Source organism: Vulpes lagopus, chromosome 9 (assembly GCF_018345385.1).
Source record: "Vulpes lagopus strain Blue_001 chromosome 9, ASM1834538v1, whole genome shotgun sequence".
NCBI lineage: Eukaryota > Metazoa > Chordata > Mammalia > Carnivora > Canidae > Vulpes > Vulpes lagopus.
In genome coordinates, this window is record NC_054832.1 from 780,854 (window position 1) to 792,866 (window position 12,013).

General features: G+C 68.7%; 1 protein-coding gene across 11 annotated transcripts in view; it reads left to right on the forward strand.

Annotated features, from left to right (window-relative positions):
* The window catches only part of PLEC (plectin), a 55,353-nt gene that overhangs the window by 15,064 nt on the left and 28,276 nt on the right, over positions 1-12,013 (forward strand). For 2 of the 11 annotated variants that reach the window (XM_041768674.1, XM_041768675.1), the window contains exon 1: positions 3,423-3,483. The exons of 5 other annotated variants lie outside the window; for them this stretch is intronic. In XM_041768674.1, coding sequence (XP_041624608.1) covers positions 3,438-3,483 — 46 coding nt within the window. In that variant the 5' untranslated portion in view covers positions 3,423-3,437. Of the gene's footprint in view, positions 1-3,422; positions 3,484-6,594; positions 7,301-11,738; positions 11,894-12,013 lie in introns of those variants that run through there. 4 more of the 11 variants (XM_041768660.1, XM_041768661.1, XM_041768676.1 and 1 more) reach the window with 2 other exon arrangements.

A 12,013-nucleotide genomic window follows, 5' to 3' on the forward strand; every position in this document is an offset into this window, starting at 1 on the left:
CTGACCGCTGCCCCCAGGGCCCCTACCGCCCCCGCTGTGGGACGTCCTTGTGTGACCCCGGGGCCCCTGGGAGGACGCGTGGTGAGCGAGTCGAGTCTCACATAACAGCGTGCGCCTTCCCTGGTTTGCTGGGCCACTTTTTAAAACTCAGAACCACTTCTGGGTTTTAGTCAATGAGTTGTCAGCATTTTTGAGATCAATATACAGGTTTTCTCCTTTAACCTATCGAGGCAAAATGATATGAATAGGGGTCCTGGGAGTCATCATTGGGGCGCTGAGAGGTCATTCCCTTTTCTCCCTGTGGTGGGTCCCGGCCTGGGGTTTGGTGCTGCTGAGTCAGCTGCCTGGCCACCCAGCCACCCAGCTGAGTGCGTTAGACTGCGCTCGTCACCCCTGGGAGGGACTGGCGGAGGGAGGGTGCAGGATGCGGGCCTCTCTGCTGGCCTGGAGACCGGGGTCCCGTGCTGTGGAGCAAGGCGGCCCAGGCTGGGGGCCGCAGGGCTGGGGAGGGACCTGGTGTGTGTGTACCCGGTGAGGCTGCTGTGACCAAATCCTCGAAGTGGAAGAGTGGGGCTGCCAGGAGGCCACTGCTGGCCTAACGGTGACGGAGGTGGTCGGAGTGGGAATGCAGATGGGTTTGAAAGATATTTGGGGCCAGGATGACAGAGCATGGGATGTGAGGGAGGACCCGGGACCCCCAAAGTGTCTGGCCAGTGCCTGGTAACCGCTATTCTTGAGCGGGGCTATGTGGAGAGAGCCAGACGGGGCCTGGGGGGTAACCTCTGTGCGGTGCAAGCCTTCACCAGGATCTGCGGGAGCCCTGGTGGGCCCCCAGCCTGGTGGTATAGTGGGCCTGGACCTCCCAGGAGCCTCCCAGAGCGGCTGGTGTGGTTGAGGCCCTGCTGTCATCATCCCGCAAAGGGAGGCCCCCCAGGTGGAAGAGGCCCCTCCTGCCCCAGCCCAGCAACTTCCCAAGGTGAAGCTGGACTCAGCTTTGGCTGTGCGGCAGGATGGCCCCCGTGCTCCCACTGCAGGCGCAGTCCGTGGGGTCTCACTGGGTCGGGTCCTCCCTGGGCGATCGTCGGGGACCCTAGGTGGAAGGGATCTGCATGCCCAGCTGTAGAGCTGTCACGTGTGACCCTTGCATGGGATCACCTGGATCACCTGCTGTGAGCCCAGCAGGGCAGGCCTCCCTGGGGGTAGGAGGCGGGTTTGAAGGTGGGGGGCCATAGGGAGGAGTGCCCTGCCGAGGGCAGGTAGGGTCATGGGAGCAGTGGGACTATCTGCATGGCAGCTGTGGATGTGTAGGTTGGGGCAGGGATCCCTCCTTGGCCCTGGGGCATAGCCAAGCCTACCAGGGTCTCCTGGGACGCGTGAGGAGGGCTTTGTTGCAGACGCAGGGGCCAGCACGAGGAGGACCTGGCTGTGGGGCCAGGGTTCCAAGGGTGTGACCTGGCTCCTGGAATCTATGTAAAGCTTCAGACAGCGTGAGTCGTCCAAGGTGTAAGTCTCTGGCCCAGGTGACCTGATGCCCCAGCAGACGTGAGAGAGCCATGCTGCCGGGTCAGACCACCTGCCCTCCTGAGGACCTGGACATGAGGCCCTGCGGGCAGTGAGGCCGGTGAAAGCTGAGGCTGTAGGCTGTGCCGGAGCCTTGACTCCTCGCACCCCGGATCTGGAGGACCTGCTTCCTTTCCTCCTCGAGGTCTGTGTCTCCCACCTCCGGGCCCTGGTCCACGGTACTTTGAGGAGCTCCCTAGCTTGGCGACACCCGCCCCCGAGCTGTCTCGAGCCCTGCCTCCCTGCTGCGGGGGTCTCCACATGCCTTGTAGTTGGCCGGACTCCCCTTCTCTTGCCTTCTCTGGGTCTCTGCAGGTGTGCTGTCTTCCTAGGCTTGCTAGCTGCCGCCTGTCTCTTGGTCCCCAGTCACTGGGCCTTCTTCTAGGAAGCCTACTCTGCTAACGGGCCAGGGGAAGGGCTCAGTGTGTCCCGTGGAGCCTTTCCAGGGTCTGCGTGGCTGCTCCCCACTTCTGAGGCCACACCACGTGGCTGCTTTGGGGGAGCAGATTTGGCAGGGCAGGCTGAGATCCCCTTCTCACTGGACCTTCCAGCTGCCACCACTTTTCTGAGAGCCTCCTGGTCTGAAGCGGCTGCAGATGATCGCAGTGTCCACTTACGGGTGGGCGGCTCAAGTGGTAGCAGGGGACCAGTTACGGGCCTGGGACGCTCCTCGAATGGTTGACCCACAGACAGTGAGGGTGGGCGCTTGCAGGTGGTGGCCTGGGCCGGACGGAGACTGAGGCAGGCTGGCCACATCTTTTGGAGGCCCAGCACCGAGGGCCAGGGTGGAAAGGCAGGGTGCGGTCCTGGGGCTGACACGCTAGGTGTGAGCAAGGCTCCCACAGTGGCTTATGGCTTCCTGGGGTAGTGAGTGGGACAGACCTGCCAGTGCCGCATTCTCCCCAGGCGGCAGGCACGGATGGTCAGGACACTGAGCCCTCAGCAATAGGCTGCTGCTGGGGACCCTGCAGGGAGATGTGCTGGGGCCTGGACCTGTGGTAGCAGTTGGGGGAGAGGGTGACAAGCAGACAGACTGGAGGGGGAGCCACCAGGACCTGTGGGGCTGGCCACGTAGCCCCAGGGCGTTGGCCTGCCCCACTGGACAGTGAATAGAGGCCTGCCGGCTGAGCTGGCAAGATAAGAGCATCCCAAGACAATCCCGACTGGGAGACACAGGGGCTGGGGTGCAGTTTGGGGTCCTGCTGGACCTGGAACCCTTGAAGTCAGAGTACAGAGAGCATCCTGAGTCATAGGACTGGGGGGTGGCCCAGAGGAGCATGTGGCCACCCAGGGAGGAGGGAGGAGGGTGGAGGAGGCCAGGGGCAGAGCCGATGCGGCAGGGGAGGTGGGGACGTGAATAGTGGGGATCAAGGAGCTGGCACAGGGTCCTGGGGTACCTCTGTGGGCAGGCCTCGGGCCCTTGCCCTGGGGGATCTGCCTGCCCTCCACAACCAGGGTGCCCAGGGTGGGTATCCTCTGCAAGGAGTGAGTGGCTGTGGCTTCGAGGTCCGGGAAGCCACGTGCAGGAACGACCCCGAAGGTCACTCGGGGTGACCGAGGCCAAGCCCAGGCACTGTGGGGGTGGGGAGGGTGGGCCACCAGGGCGCACCTGGATCCGGCCTGCAGGCCCGGCCCTCTGGCCAGAGTTAGCAGGGTGGCGCTCGCTCCACGGGGCGGAGGCTGGAGGGGCGGTGCGCGGCGGGAGGTCGCGTGGGGCACCCCTGCGTGGCGCATTGATCAGCGCAGGCCCCGCCCCAGCCGGCCAGCCCCGCCCCGCCCCGGCTCCGCCCCCCGGCTGCGGCTCGGCTCCGGCCGGGCAGGGTGCTGCGGGGTGGACTCGGCGTGGCGGCCGCTCCGCCCTCGGCCGCGGCGGAGACATGGACCCGTCCCGAGCCATCCAGCAGGAGATCAGCTCCCTCAAAGGTGCGGCCGGGGCCGGGGCCGGGGCCAGGGGCGGGGGCCGGGGGCGGGGGCCGGCAGTGACCTCCGGCGGGTGCAGCCCTGCGCACGGGAGCCTCGGGGACGCGGAGCGAGCGCGGGACCCCGGGCCTCTGCAGCGCCTGCGCCTGCGCTGCCCCGGTCGGGCCGGGCTGGCGGGGGGTGCGGGGGGTGCGGGGGCCGCAGCCGCCCCGCAGCCCCAGCCCTGCAGCCCCCCAGCCCCAGCCCCCCAGCCCCAGCCCTGCAGCCCCCCAGCCCTGCAGTCCCCCAGCCCCAGCCCTGCAGCCCCCCAGCCCTGCAGCCCCAGCCCTGCAGTCCCCCAGCCCCAGCCCTGCAGCCCCGCAGCCCCCCAGCCCTGCAGCCCCAGCCCCAGCCCTGCAGCCCCGCAGCCCCCCAGCCCCGCAGCCCCCCAGTCCTGCAGCCCCAGCCCCGCAGCCCCCAGCCCTGCAGCCCCGCAGCCCCCCAGCCCTGCAGCCCCACAGCCCCAGCCCTGCAGCCCCGCAGCCCCCCAGCTCCAGCCCTGCAGCCCCGCAGCCCCCCAGCCCTGCAGCCCTGCAGCCCCCCAGTCCCGCAGCCCCAGCCCTGCAGCCCCACAGCCCCACAGCCCCAGCCCTGCAGCCCCGCAGCCCCCCAGCCCGCAGCCCGCAGTCTGCAGCAGTGCCGGGGGCGGGGCGAGCCGGGCCGGGCCGGGGCGGGGTGAAAGCTCCCGGCGCCGCCTCCTCCCCCCCTCGCCGAGCCCTGCCCGCCAGCGGCCCTGCCGGCATCCCAGGGTGTGCGGCCCCGCAGCCCCGCAGCCCGCGACCGGGAAGGCCGGGCGGGCATCCCTGTGGGGAGGCGCCGGGCGGGCTGGCCCCGGGCAAGTCCACACTGCGGCTCTTTGTTCTGGGGTGGGGGGGCCGGGGGCTGCCCGCAGGCCCCGACTGGTTGCCCTGGAAACCTGGAGGGCCCCGGAGGGCCCGAGTGTGAGGGGAGGAGGCCGCCCTGCCCCCCGCCCCGGCCTCCCCGCGGCTCTGCAGGGTGTGGGCGGGCACGAAAGGGCACCCTTCCAGCCCTGGGGCTTGGGGGAGGGGCCCCCAGGCGCGGAGGGGCCGGGAGCTGTGCCGAGCAGGGGGGCTGCCCGGGCGCAGGCTCCCAGCTGCTCCTCCGCAGTCCCCAGGGCGCCTGGGCTGGGGGGATTCCCTACAGGCCCCGCCCCCTCCTGCGGACGCCGAGCGGCCCTGCAGGACAGAGCTTAGGTCCAGGTGTTAGGTCCAGGTGTTCGGGAGGCCTTGAGGGGGGCCTGGAATCGCTTGGGGGCATCGGTTGGTTTGGGGGTGGCTGGGGATCTGGAGGGAGTCGGCCGGGGGAAGTCATCATACCAGGAAGTCGGCCTGGAGGTTTGGGGTCTGCGTGGAGGGAGGGCAGGCGGGGAGTGGGGGGCTGCAGGGAGGGCAGGGGGACACCAGGACACTGGGAGGACACTGGGCGTGCTTGGGGCACGGGGTGGGGCCGGGCCACCGCCTGAACCCCAGGGTGCAGTCCCGAGGCCACGGCCGTCCGGCTACTGGCCGAAGGAGCGTGGGCGCTGTCCACTCCCGGGCTAGCCCTGCGTCCTCCCGGAGCCGCCCTCCTCGGGGCTGGCCGGCTTCCTGCCCCCGGCTGCAGGGGAGCGGCTGCAGGGGAGCGGCGGGGGCAGAAGGAGGGGCCGCGGGACTGTGGTCTGTGCCTTCAGTTTCCAGCGCCGGGTCCGCCAGGCCGGCCCCAGGCCCTGGGCGCGCGGGTCTAATGAGTGTGCGCGCGTGTGTGTGCATGTGTCGGGCGCCGTGTGGCCCGGCTCTGCGGTGCCATGGCAACTGCCCATAAACTCGCCCCCATCCGCCGCCAGTTGGCCGCCTGCCCGGGGCGCCTCCCACCCCGGGATCCCCCCCCCCCCCCCCCGCCCTATTTATAATCAGTTCCCGGGTTAGCTGCACTTGTGGGAATGGGTGTGTCGGCTTGGGGGCGGGAGAGCCCAGATCCGGGTGCCGCCGGCGGCACCAGCACCGCGTGGACGCTGGGGTATTGGGTGGAATGGGGGGGGCCCCGCAGGATATGCACGGCTGGATCCCATGCTGTGGGATCCTGGAAGTGACCCAGGCGATGGGTGTGGCCAGGCCGGGCTGCGGCCTCACGTGGAACCTGCAGGCGCCTGTGGTCCTTGGGCCCCTGGCCCTCCTCCACTCGTGCTGCTCGCCCTGCATCTGCCCAGCTAGTCCACAGGCGCACACTCCGGGCCCCCAGGGCAGGGTGTCTGTGTGGCAGTAGGGGAACCAGGCCTGCCTGGGGTGGCAGGAACTTGGTGACTTTGATTTTTTGCGGCAGCTGAGAGTTTCTGGCTTCCGACAGCTGGCCCCGGGGGTTGGGGTGGATGAGGGCTCTGCTCAGAGCCCCCTACTCTGTGCCCTCCTCAGAGTGTTTTGGGGTCCCTCCCAGCAGACTCTGTGTTCCTGCGTCCCCCTTGATCTGGCTTGGTATGGGGGGTGTCAAATAGGGTGGCTGCCGTCTTGGGCCTGGCATTCAGAGGGGGGCTCCGTCCCTTTTCCTGTTTGATGGACAGCAGCCAGTGGTGTCCGAAGCCTGCCTGTCCATGTGCCATAACAGCTGCCCCTGCCATTCCCCCTCAGACTTCTCTCCAAGACCCCCCATATTTCCGCCCCCACCCCAGGACCCCAGCTCTGCCCTGGACATCCAGTGCCACCCCATCCCATCCCGCCCCAGACAGCCAAGCACCCCGCCTTCAGATCCTGTAACTCCCTGAAACCCTGAGAGCACACCCCTGACTTGGGTCCCCAGCCTGAGGACCCCTCCCGTCCTGCTTCCCGCTTCCCTCCTGCCCATTCCGCCACCTTTTTAGGTTCTGGGTCCACAGCTACTACGGGACTCCCTCCCCTAGTCCGAGGGATCTTGGAGGAGGCGTTTAGAAACTGATGTCATTCCTGACGCGGGAGCTCGGGCGGGAAGGGAGGGGGCCGCGGGGTGGCGCCGGACCTGGGGCCCCGACTCTGCGAGGCCCCCCCACTGTGCGAGGGGCCGCCGCCGCGGTGGGAGGGGCGCGGGGCTGCTGAGTCAGAGGGGGCCGGGCTGGCGGGCGGAGGGCGGCGGCGGGAGGCTCGCGCAGGCGGGGGCAGGCGGCAGTGCCCGCCGGGATCTCGCGGAGCCAGGGCGCCAGGGCCGGACCGCGAGCCCCGGAGCCCGCGCCCCCGAGCTCAGGGCCCCTGCCGCGCCGCCCGGCCGGCTCCGGCAGCCATGGTGGCGGGGATGCTCATGCCGCGGGAGCAGCTGCGGGCCGTCTACGAGGTGCTCTTCCGAGAAGGCGTCATGGTGGCAAAGAAGGATCGGCGGCCCCGCAGCCTGCACCCTCACGTCCCTGGCGTCACCAACCTGCAGGTCATGCGCGCCATGGCCTCCCTGCGGGCCCGGGGCCTGGTGCGAGAGACCTTCGCCTGGCGCCACTTCTACTGGTACCTCACCAATGAGGGCATCGCCCACCTGCGCCAGTACCTGCACCTGCCGCCGGAGATCGTGCCCGCCTCTCTGCAGCGCGTGCGCCGCCCTGTCGCCATGGTGATGCCCGCGCGCCGCACCCCCCACGTGCAGTCTGTGCAGGGTCCCCTGAGCTGCCCGCCAAAGTGGGGGCCGGTGCCAGCTGAGGACCCTGCCCGCGAGGAGCGGCGGGTCTACCGTCGGAAGGAGCCTGAGGAGGGAGCACCTGAGCCCCCTGTGGTGCCTGCTACCACCCCGGGGAACCTGGCGAGGCCTGGCCCGAAGCCTGCCCCAGCCACAGGTCAGCTGCATCCTGGCCCTAGCCCTGGGGGACCAGAAGGGGGTGCCTGGGCCCAGGCCTGGTGGACTGGGGTCAGCGGCACCCACGTGGGGACTCGGCTCACGCCAGCAGGTGGTGCTCTCTCTGCCTGAGGGTGCCGGGTGCTCCGGTAGTGGGCCCACGTGGCTCCTCCTCCTGGCTTGAGGACCTTGGGTGGGTAGGCCAAGGAGGAGCCCATGGGCCACAGCCAGGCCATCCCTAGGCTCCCCCTGGGGCCAGGGGTGGGGCTTGCAGGGCCTGGACTGGCAGGACCAGCTGTCAGCACAGCCCTGCCCTACTCCAGCTAGTTGCTGTCCCCAGCACTGCCTTTGGCCATTGGCGGGGCACATCCCTGTGGCCTGCCTGCCCCTAGGCCCTCTCTGCAGGAGGCAGTAGCGTGTAGAGGAGGTGCCAGAGTGGAACGGGGTGGGGGCAGGTGTCCGCTCTCTAGTAGCGCGGCGCAGGCAAACTGCCTGACCTTTCTGAGCCTTGGTACTGTCCAGTGGGGGTGACATCTACCCCCGTGGTTTGGCGATGTGCTATGTGCCTGGGAGCTTGGCTGGCGAGGGGTTGGGGATGGCCTGGGGGGCGGTCCTCGGTTGGGGGAGAAGAGAAGGCCCCAGGCAGAAGCATGGCCAGTAGACCAGAGGCCAGGATATGGTGGGTGCTGGGCCTAGTCCTGGTCTGGGCAGATGGTGGAAGGTGGGTCCCAGGGGTTGCCAAGCGACCCCTTGAGGTGCCTTCCTCTGTGGCATCTGTCCCTCTGCCCCAAGCAGCTGTGCTGGCAGGACCCTCATGTCCCACGTAGCTCGAGGCTCACACAGGTACTCTCAGAGCTCACTGGCCTTGGTGCTGACTTGGGGTGGCCCTGGTCCCCCGCAGAGTCAGGCTCGGCTCCTGTTTCCTTCTCTATGTCCTGTCACCTGGGGAGGAGCCTGGTTTCTGAGGCTCTGGGAAGGGAGCCTGGCATGAGGCTAGCCAGGGGCCGAGGTGCAGGCCCAAGGGTCTGAGTGGGAGCCCCAGTTCCAGTGTGGTTTGGGCCAGACCCCCTGGGGCTGTGCCATGGGAGCCCATGGGGGAGGATCAGCGAGGGGGTAGGATAGAGGGATGGACTCTGGGCTCTCCCTGGGGCCTTGGATGGGATGCTTGGCCTCCCCAAACGGGTCAGTGGGCCATTGACTAACATCCAGGGGCGAAGTCCCAGCCCGGGGGGCCTGCTGCCCTTGCCACCGGGGCTCCTTCCCTCTCCCCCTCTTGGATCGTGGGTGTGGTGAGCGTGAGCTCCTCGTTCCTTTCCTCTCCTTCCTTCCTTGTCTGTGGCCAGGCTGGGCGGGCAGATGGTAGCAGGGCCAGGCCGGGGGACTGGGTGTGGCCGCAGTGGGCAGAGCGGAGGGCACCCCCAGCCCCGACGGAGGTGACTCAGTGTTCCCTCCCAGCCGCAGCCACAGGCAGCAGCTCAGAGTTTCCAACAGGAAATGAACTCCAGCTCCAGGCTGAGTCAGGCCTGCGGGTGTGGGCTCCCCAAGGGCCGAGCGCAGGCCCCGGGGGCCACCCTAACTGGGGGCACCTAGAGCATGCTGGGGGCCGGCTACGGTGCAGGCACATCCTGGGCCGTGGGGTGGTGATGGCTCCACGCTCAGGCTGCGCCTGGGATCGCGGACTTCTCAGGGTCTGAAAGTACCACCACGCAGACCCCTAACTGCCCAGCCCCGTGCCCCCATCAGCTGCTAGAAGGGCGGCGGCAGCCGCCTGTGGAGCCGAGGAACCGACCACCCGAATGGCCTTGGCCAGTGGGTCGCCTGCGCCCGTTGTCCCTGGCCTGGGACCGCGGATGCCACAGGGTGCTGGGTGCCCCGCTATGTCGTCCCCACCCGTGAGCCCTGGGGCCTGCTCAGCTGCAGGGAGGCCGTCCGCTGCTCGTTCAGCCCCGGCCCGGCAGGGAAGCCCCCACATCTGGGGATGGACCAGCTGAGGGCTGAGCCAGCCAGACGTGGCTTTAGGGGCCACCAGGGAGGCCCCAAGGGCTGAGGGGCGGTGGCAGCAGCGGCTGCAGGGGGGCCGCAGGGCGGGGTCTAGGCCTTGGGGCTGCGGCTGCGGGGGGCTCGGTTTTGCTTTCTGTGGTGCAGAGAGGCTCTCGTGTGTGAACTTCAGGTACTTTCCAAACAGCACTGCCTTGCCCCTGCCGCGCTCCAGAGTGGGGGTGCTCCTGCGGCCGCACAGGTGGCCTTGGGGACCGGCTGCTGCCCACCCCGCCGTGCCCCTGGACTTCCCGTGTGGCACGCGCGACCCGGAGGAAGCCCGGGCCCAGCACGCACAGCTGCCTTGCTCTTTTTCACGGCCACGTAGTGCCACGCGCTGGGCCGGGTCTCTGCAACAGTCACTAGCTTTGTGTCTGCACCTGTGCGTGTTGGCTGGGGTGTGCGTACGACTCGGTGGGTCCTCGGAGCCGGGTTTTGGCAGGATTAGGTTTGCCCCTGCCCCAGTCCTGTTTGGCGGGGTGGGAAGATGCGAGGAGGAGGGCAGAGCCCGTGGGCTGGGGCTGAGCCGGCTGTGGGGTCTGTGCTGAGGGGACGGATGAGGATGGCGGGGAGGGGTGGGCCCGTGGGCAGGGCAGGGCAGGGCAGGCATCCCTCGGCAGGACTGGCAGGCCCTGTGCGCCGCGCTGAGGCTCGGGGATTTGGGGCAGGACCCGTCCCCTGTACCACCTGGGCTGGTTGGACCCGTCGGTCCAGCGGGCTTCGGCTCTGCTGCTTCGGCTCCGCTCGGCTCACTGACTAAGGGGTGGCCGTGAGGAGGAGTCACAGCTCCCGGGGCTGGGTGGGGAGGCCAGGGCCTGAGTGAGCCCTCCCTCTGCCTCCCACCCTTCCCTCCTTCCTGCCATCCCGGCCTTTCCTCCCGCCGGTCGCCATGGACAGGTACAGCATGGAGGAGCTGATCCAGCTGGGCCAAGGTAGGTGGCGCCCGGCGGGCTGCGGGCGGATGGGCTCCAGGCGGGCAGCCTGCGGCTGGGCCCCGGGGCGCTGGCAGTGCCTGCCTGGGACGCCAGCAGGCAGAGATGCAGGGATGAGCTGGGCTCCGTCGCAGAGCTGCCCGGGCGGTGTCTGGCATGGGGATGGCCAGAGGCATCTGGAGGGGAAAGGCCCTGCCCCACGTGGGCGGTGGGGGGCTGCGCTGCCCTGGAGGGGCCCCCTAGCCTGATGGAGCTGGCCTCCCACTGACTGGTGAGTCCTGGGCTCCTCTGAGGTTTTGGTCAAAGCCAGCTGCCCCAGGCCGTTTCTCACCCACGAGCTTCTGAACTGTGGGATTGGCCAGCTGGAGGTTTGGGGCCCCAGGCCCCGAGCTCATAACTCCTGGTCTCCCCCATCGACCACATTGCCTTGTCCCCAGCTGCCTTGTCCCCAGCATCAGAGGCCGAGCGTGGTCTGCTGTGCTTTGCTGCAGGGTGACCACATGTGCCAGACACTGCCTGGGCTCAGAGCACAGCCTCGTGTGGCCAGAGGCAAGCCCGTCCCTTTCCTGGGCTCCTCATCTGCAGCGCCCAGAGGATAGCACAGGGGACGGGGCTCTCAGACTGAAATACAATGGTGCTTCACACACAGGAAATGCTACAAAATAGGATATAAATCCTTCCCTCTGGGCCTTAACTCTTTGTCTGCCGGGGCCTGAGGGTGCCTGGGAGCAGAGGGGGAGCATGGTGAGCCCTTCCCACGTCCTGTCTCCGGGCCACGCTGAGGTCTGGGTCTCCAGGATGGCATCTCCAGGCCGCCCGCCCCAGGCCTCCTGCACACCAAAGGCTGCTGGGGGTTCTGGGGTGGGGCCAGGGCAGGCCCAGGAGCAGCCTGGGGCAGGGCCCTACAGCCCTGTGCTCGGGGGCTGGCAAGTGTTCACGTGGCTCAGCCCGGTTTGGGGCATCCTGGATGCCTGGCTAGTGCTGTGACCTTGGGGAGCTGTTCTGTCTCCCCGGGGCCAGGTGTTGTGTTGAGTGACTTGAGTGGGGCCCTCTGGGAGAAAGGGAGCCAAGTTCCCCTTGCCCTTGTGGCCTTCCCCGAGTGTAGCCCCACTACCTCCTGCACCCTGAGTGGCCGGCGGGGCGGGCAGGGGCTGCATCTCCTCCCGTGGGACACGAGCCCCCCAAGCTTCGACGTCAGTGCTAGGCTTTTTTCCGAGGTGGATTCTGACGCCAGGTGGCTTCTTATTATTAGAATCATGGGTAGGAGCCTGGGGGGGAGTGTCGGGTGGCGCCGCCCAGCCACACTGGACTCCAGCGAGGGCCTGGGCCCCAGTGCCCTAGCTCTGCACGTCATGTTCTAAGTCTGGACAAATGACGGGCCTTGCTTGCCCTCCTCAGATATTTATATCCCCCCCCCCCCCGGCCCCCTGCCCACCCCTCCCCTCCCCCATGGACACAGGCACTGCTGCTGACAGCGGCTCCGCCAGCCGTGCCCTCCTCCCACCGCCACCGCCACCGCGGGGCTCGCGGCCGCCTCAGAGGGGTCTGTGACCCTCCCGCAGCCTGCTCCCGCTCCCTGTGTGCCCGTGGGCTCCCGCCGCCGTCCCTAATGAAGATCGTGCCGGGTAGGTGAGAGCCCACAGGGGGCCCTGGGGGCGGCAGCGGGCAGGAGGCTCTGTCCTCACTTCCCTGCGCACACCCTGCCCTCCCGGGCCATCACCCCCGCCCTCCCTTCGACCCTGTTC